General features: G+C 39.9%; 1 protein-coding gene across 2 annotated transcripts; it reads left to right on the top strand.

The window, feature by feature from the left end:
• The first annotated feature begins 299 nt into the window (after positions 1-299).
• On the top strand, positions 300-5,184 carry LOC146511199 (sialic acid-binding Ig-like lectin 12). Of its 2 annotated transcripts, none has more exons than XM_085172966.1 (8): positions 300-608; positions 917-968; positions 1,482-1,856; positions 2,167-2,469; positions 2,589-2,849; positions 3,105-3,180; positions 3,745-3,787; positions 4,614-5,184. In XM_085172966.1, the coding sequence occupies exons 1-8, from the start codon at positions 444-446 to the stop codon at positions 4,845-4,847; spliced, it is 1,509 nt and encodes a 502-aa protein (XP_085029092.1). In that variant the 5' UTR covers positions 300-443; the 3' UTR covers positions 4,848-5,184. The 2 variants fall into 2 exon arrangements, with proteins under 2 accessions (XP_085029092.1, XP_085029093.1); XM_085172967.1 differs by having other exon boundaries at positions 455-608; positions 909-968.
• Positions 5,185-6,497: the final 1,313 nt, after the last annotated feature.

The following is a 6,497-nucleotide window of genomic DNA, read 5'->3' as shown; positions in this document are numbered from 1 at the left end:
GCAAACGTCCAGCCACCTGCCCGTCTGCTCCCATTAATCTAACGTTACTGTGTGTGCGCTTATCACCGGTCTTTGTCCTCTTCCTTTCTCCTCAGGTCCTTCCCATTTCACCTGCTCACCAAGTGTTTCCATTTTCCTTCTTTAATTCACCATAAATCAACTTTTTTTTACGTGTTTGTATGACTGAGTTGGTTTGCTCCTTTGAATCCACTCTTAGTGAAACATGGCAGAGATAATATAATTTCATGATGTTATTAAATATATAGTATAAAAGCACAAAACCTTAGAATAACTCAAGTTGGTAAAGAAGTTCTTTGATGGTTTGTAAGTACTTTGAGACTTTAACGATGTTGTAATCTTTGACTTCTTTTATCAGAGGATATTAACAGGAAGGACAGATAAGTGACTATTTTCCTGCTTTGGTCAGAGCATCATGTGATGCCATGCCCGTAGCAGCTTTGCAACCAAGCAGGCTGGCCTTAGCTCACTTTCTTAAAGAGCATGTTCTCCTTCTGAACTTCCTTCTTTTTAACAGCAGTCAGGCTACATGGTTCACTGTAACTGTGCTAAAACCCCCTCATTTCGTCGTGAAATCACTCGTTCACTTGGTAAGGAAACATTTCACTGTTACTCTCTAAAACTAATAATTATTTATTCTTTTACTTAAATGAAAGACGCATTAAGTAATTTAATGTAATATGTATTAAATTTTACTTAGTTGTGTTGTTGTTTTAAATGAACTGTGTGATTATAGATTCAGAGAGATCACTGCCAAGAAAAAAAATGTTGTTAAATAGGGGAAGTTCTCTTGTGAAACAACTTTAACAGACTGTCGGTGCTGTTTTAAAACTTCATGTGTGGAATGATTAGATAAACAGATTTATTTGTGTTTGTGTGTTAAAATGCAGGGAAGGAGTTTGTGAACATGGTGACAGTCGGCATGTTATCGGTTCTCCTCTTTGTGTCAGGTGAGCCGTTTGTTCACTTATATTGAAATCATTTAAAATGTGAATTTTATTTGGAAGAAAAAGTGACCCCACAGCTACTTTTTCCAACTGTTATTGTCCTAACTTGAAATTGAAACGCTTTAATTGGTAATTTCTCTTTGGTTTGTTTACAAAACAAGAATTTAAATGATAACAGAAGAAGAAGTCAAATGACTGAAAGGGTGTTGGCTGAAGCTACAGCTTGTAACACCTACAGCTTAAGAAAAAATAAAGAAAGTATATTAAATCAACTACACTTTTAATGTCTAATTTAAAAACTGAATCATGACAAAAGAAAAAGAAATAATCAGTAACCCTTTATGTCTAATTGAGCTCTAGATGAGCTCTGTTAAAACCTGCGATTGTGTAATAAACACACAGATACAAAAATCAATGTAATTGAATCATTTAATCAAAGATTATGTTTTAAGTCTTGTCTGGACTACAGTACAGTATTAATGTGTGAATAACTTAATCCATGAATTGTATTTACAGGTGCTTTGGCAGACTGTACAAAACAACCAGGACTCTCCATAACTGCACCAAAGAAGCTGGAAGCACTGAGTGGATCTTGTTTGCAAATCCCATGTAACTTGGACATGAAATTTATCAGCACAAGAAAAATCTTTGGAGTGTGGATTAAAAATGATTCTAGATTCAGTATCGAAAATTCAAAAAATGTGATCTTCAACAGTAGTGGAGCAGGTAGCATCTATCCAATGAGTATTACTGGGAACCTGAGTCAGAGAGACTGCACCACTCTGTTTTCTAATTTAACCACCACATACACAGACACATACTTCTTCAGAGTAGAGAGTGAACCATTCAAGGCAACAGCTTCTTGTGATCCTCTTCAAATAACAGTCAGAGGTAACGAATTCTTGCTTTTTCATAGTTAAAGCAAACAATAATTTTGTAGTTTTGTTCTTGATTGTTAGATTTTTTTTCTCTGTCTATGTCTGTTGAGGATATACTATATTACAGTCACAATTATTGTCTTAATAGCCTGAATGGTGTTTATATTTCCTTATTTATAATGTTTGCTCGGCTCAGGATCTGATTTCTAAAATGATCTATGAATTTTAGATAACGAGATCACAGGATGAAGTTTGAAGATTTAAACATGTATAAAGTGTAGTGTGCTCTTCATTTCTAATATGTTTGTGATTTGAAACCACAGATTCTCCTTGGAGGCCCGATATTACAATCCCAGGTGATCTGAAGGAGAAGGAGTCTGTCACTATAACCTGCTCAGCTCTCACTCCCTGTCCACACTCCCCTCCTCAACTCACCTGGAATCTCCAAGACTCTCACAACAAAATAGAGCAAAACACAGATGGAAGCTTTACAACTAAAATCCAGCAGACCATCACTCTGTCAGACACACATGATGGAAAGAAGATCAGCTGCTCTGCCAGATATCCTGTGAACCAAGGAAAAGACACCAAGACAGCAGAGACAGAAGAGACTCTCAGTGTTTCATGTAAGACAATCAGAGTTTATTGTTGGATCCTGTCAACATATCATGATTGATGGGATCCACATTATTTATCATTCTGTTTATAATGAATAATGGGGATATGTGTGAATCTTTTTCTCCAGATTCTCCCAAAGACACCTCAGCATCCATCAGTACATCAGTTTTGGTGTCAGCAGGCAGCTGGGTGAACCTGACCTGCTCCAGCAGAGCCAAACCTCCAGTCAGCAGCTTCACCTGGTTCAAGAAGAGCAGAGATGGAGCTGTGAAAGTATCTGAAGGAGAGATTTACAGCTTCAATGTAACAGATGGAGGAGTTTATTACTGTGTGGCCACTAATGATCTGGGTAATCAGACATCAGCAGAGACTCATCTTAATATTTCAGGTAAATGTAGAATGATAGATGAAAAGGCTCAATTCTAAACATTGTGTTTAATTTTAGTCATAACAGATTGATCAAAATAATCAGGAATGGGATAAATCTTTTCAGAAAAATGTAGGTAGTCAGCTGTTCATCACGGTTGAACATCTTCACAAAGTACAAGTGCAAACAGAAGGGGAAAGTAAAATAAGGAGGCTGGACATATATGAATGAACACTGAGTATACCGAGCAGAAAGACAAAACATGTGTTTCTTTAGGAACTGATACGTGGTGGGCTGCTGTTGGAGGGATCCTTGGGATCATCACACTTATTTGTTTGGTTTTCATCATTTGGTAAGTGTCTGTTTCTTAACCTATTTTAATTTTTTTTTTTTAGCATTGTGAGTAGCTTGTTCATCACTTTGTTTATTTGTTTGTATTAGGTATTTCACAACATTGTCTTATATTTTGCCTAAATACTGTAAATTGTTACATTTTGGGTGAATGTCTCAGACAAAATTAGGATGTTTTGGTGTGCATTTTACATTTATATGGTCGCAGAAGTAGATTTAAGTTAACATGACATCAAAATCAAACGTAAAGTTGGACAGCTACTCAGGGTTGTTGCCATTCCTGCTGGTGGCCACAAGGTGGCCACATAGCACAACATGAGTCCGTTAATGACTCAGATAATTGTTTCTGCACTGAAGAAACTTCAGGGTTGAGTCAATCATACTTGAACGTTTCAGGAAAGTAATTTTACTATACTATACCATATATATATATATATATATATATATATATATATATATATATATATATATATATATATATATATATATATATATATATATAATTATTTCTTTTTTTCCCCTTTTACTTCTACAGTTAAGCTAAAATTTGTCTTGTTCCTTTTAGGCGACTGAAGTCAGTCAAACATGGAGCTTCTGATCAGACACAGGTGGGAGAACTGAACTTTATTGTGGTTTTACATGACTGCACAATAGTGACTGCAGTCTTTTCAATTCAGTTTAATTTTTTTCATATAACGCCAAGCCAGCTTCATGAAGAGCTTTATAGTGTAAGGTAAAGACCCTACAATAACAGACAAAAAACCCCAACAATCCCAACAAGTGCCCTATGAGGAAGCACTTGGTGACAGCAGGAAGGAAAAACTCCCTTTAAACCAGAAGAAACCTCCAGCAGAACCAGGCTCAGGGAGGGGCCACCATCTGCTGCACCTGGTTGGGTTGAGGGGAGGAAGACACGACAAAGACACCCTGTGGAAGAGAGCCAGAGATTAAACATAATTAAATGGAGAGTGGCATATAAACGCACAGTGAGTGAAAAAGCAACATAATGGGAATCATCCAGCAGACTATACCAACTGCAGTGTAATAAGGGAGGATTCAGAGTCACTGATCCAGTCCTAACTATAGGCTTTATTAAAAAGAAAATCTTATCTTAAAAATCTTAGAAAAGTAGAGGGTGTGTGTCTCCTGCATCCAAACTGGAAGCTGGTTCCACAGAGGGGCCTGAAAGCTGAATACTCTGCCTCCCAGTAAGTAAACCAGCAGTCTGAGGACAAAGTGCTCTAATGGGGTGAGACAGAGCCGATTCCTCACTCACATACAAATGCGATTAAACGTCCTGTTTTTTTGTGTTTTACTTGCTTTCAAAGCATCAAGTTGCTACTCTGAAGGTATCAAATTATATCACTGATTGAGTCGAACAGAGTTTTCCCCCAGTTCTTCATTACATCTCAAGTTTGGTGTGTTTGATTTCAGAGTCTGTCTCTCCAAGAAGCAGCCAGAACAGCAGAAAATGAAAACATCCATTATGGACAGATTGACTTCTCCAAGCAGAAACCCGGACCTTCTTTAGACCGATTGCAGGAGAGCACACAGCAGCAGGATTTGGTGTATTCACAGGTCAAAGTGTGCAAGACTCAAAGCAGAGACAGGCCATCACAGACAGCTGATGGCCCAGAGTGTATCTACGCTCAAGTGCAGAAGAAATGAGTGTGGAAGTGTCTGTTGGTGAAAAATGCTCTCTTCTAATTCATTACAAAGAACCCGTTCAGGATGTTCATGTCTGATGAACATATATTTGTAGAATAGCGCTTCCATACAATATGTCTTTTAAAAAGGTACTTTGAATGGTAAATAGCCTGTATTTGTAAAGCGCTTTTACTAGTCCCCCCTAGGGACCCCAAAGCGCTTTACACACCCAGTCATCCACTCATTCACACACTGGTGGAGGCAAGCTACAGTTGTAGCTACAGCTGCCCTGGGGCAGACTGACAGAAGCGAGGCTGCCATATCGCGCCATCGGCCCTTCTGGCCAACACCAGTAGGTGGTAGGTGAAGTGTCTTGCCCAAGGACACAACGACCGAGACTGTCCAAGCCGGGGCTCGAACCAGCAACCTTCTGATTACAAGACGAACTCCCAACTCTTGAGCCACGAAGTGAAGTTTGATGAGCTGTTTATCTCCAGTAAAATATTTATTATTATTTTTTATCATTTTGTGTATTTTTGTGTATTTATCTTGAGTTTATCATATATTTTATTTTTAATGTTCCTAAAATTAAGATGATGCACATCCATCGATCCATCTTCATCCGCTTTATCCGAGGCCGGGTCGCGGGGGCAGCAGCCTAAGCAAAGAGGCCCAGACCTCCCTCTCCCTCTCCCCAGCCACCTCCTCCAGCTTATCCGGGGGAACACCTGTCACGAACGGGCGGACTACGCACGGTAATTCGGCGTGCCCGTGTGGCGTGCTGGTTAGACCCAAACGCGGGGAAGGCTAGCGATGGGTAGGAACAGACACGCAGTTAATCTAGTAACGGCCAGTGCACGAAGCGGGGCTTCGGACTGGCGTTACAGAAAAAGAATCGAGAGGAAAAACACTCACGGTTGCTGAATCGGAAGGACACTGACGTCGGCAAAGAGTTGGAGCTTCTGACATGAGGAGAACGATGTCTGAGCGGCGAACAGGTGGGTGGCGTCTCTCTTTTAAACCCGGCCCCGTGATCAGCTGGCGAGCAGCTGGCGATCAGCTGATCACCGGCTGACAACACCAAGGCGTTCCCAGGCCAGCCGAGAGATATAATCTCTCCAGCGTCTCCTGTGTCTGCCCCGGGGCCTCCTCCCAGTGGGACATGCTTGGAACACCTCACCCAGGAGGCGCCCAGGGGGCATCCTTGTCAGATGCCCGAACCACCTCAGCTGGCTCCTTTTGATGTGGAGCAGCAGCGGCTCTACTCTGAGCCCCTACTCTGAGATGATGCACAGTTATCAGATTTTCTCTTTAATGGCTTGGCATTCAAGTGAAATATACGTTTGTATTTATTGAGCCAAAATATTGTGTTCTTGGAGGAGAAGCAAAACTGCAAAATGTTGCATGAAATTAGCTTCTTACATTTATTAACCTTCCCAAACTAATTTATCATGTTTTACTCTGAAGTTTTACTTATAACCCACAGTAAATATCACACTAACACCCTCACAATTCCTAATACACTGTTTATTTAAAAAATGGGGATGTGCAATGTTTACTTTATTATGTACACATTGCTAGTATTGGGTTGGCCTCCCTTTTGCCAGTCTTAATTCTTTGTGGCAGAGATTTAACACGGTGTTGGAAACATTTTGCAACATTTTGTATCAC

The sequence above is a fragment of the Neolamprologus multifasciatus genome, chromosome 9 (assembly GCF_963576455.1).
Source record: "Neolamprologus multifasciatus chromosome 9, fNeoMul1.2, whole genome shotgun sequence".
NCBI classification, from domain to species: domain Eukaryota; kingdom Metazoa; phylum Chordata; class Actinopteri; order Cichliformes; family Cichlidae; genus Neolamprologus; species Neolamprologus multifasciatus.
The sequence above is the reverse complement of the archived record's forward strand: the minus strand, read 5'-3'. Positions and strand labels throughout refer to the sequence as shown.

Bases quoted from the DNA above. Each gene is read 5' to 3' on its own strand.
- LOC146511199 (XM_085172966.1), top strand. From the start codon at position 444: ATGCCCGTAGCAGCTTTGCAACCAAGCAGGCTGGCCTTAGCTCACTTT. The intron at 609-916 runs GTAAGGAAACAT...GCAGGGAAGGAG, and splicing joins TGAAATCACTCGTTCACTTG to TTTGTGAACATGGTGACAGT. The intron at 3,181-3,744 runs GTAAGTGTCTGT...TGTTCCTTTTAG, and splicing joins TGTTTGGTTTTCATCATTTG to GCGACTGAAGTCAGTCAAAC.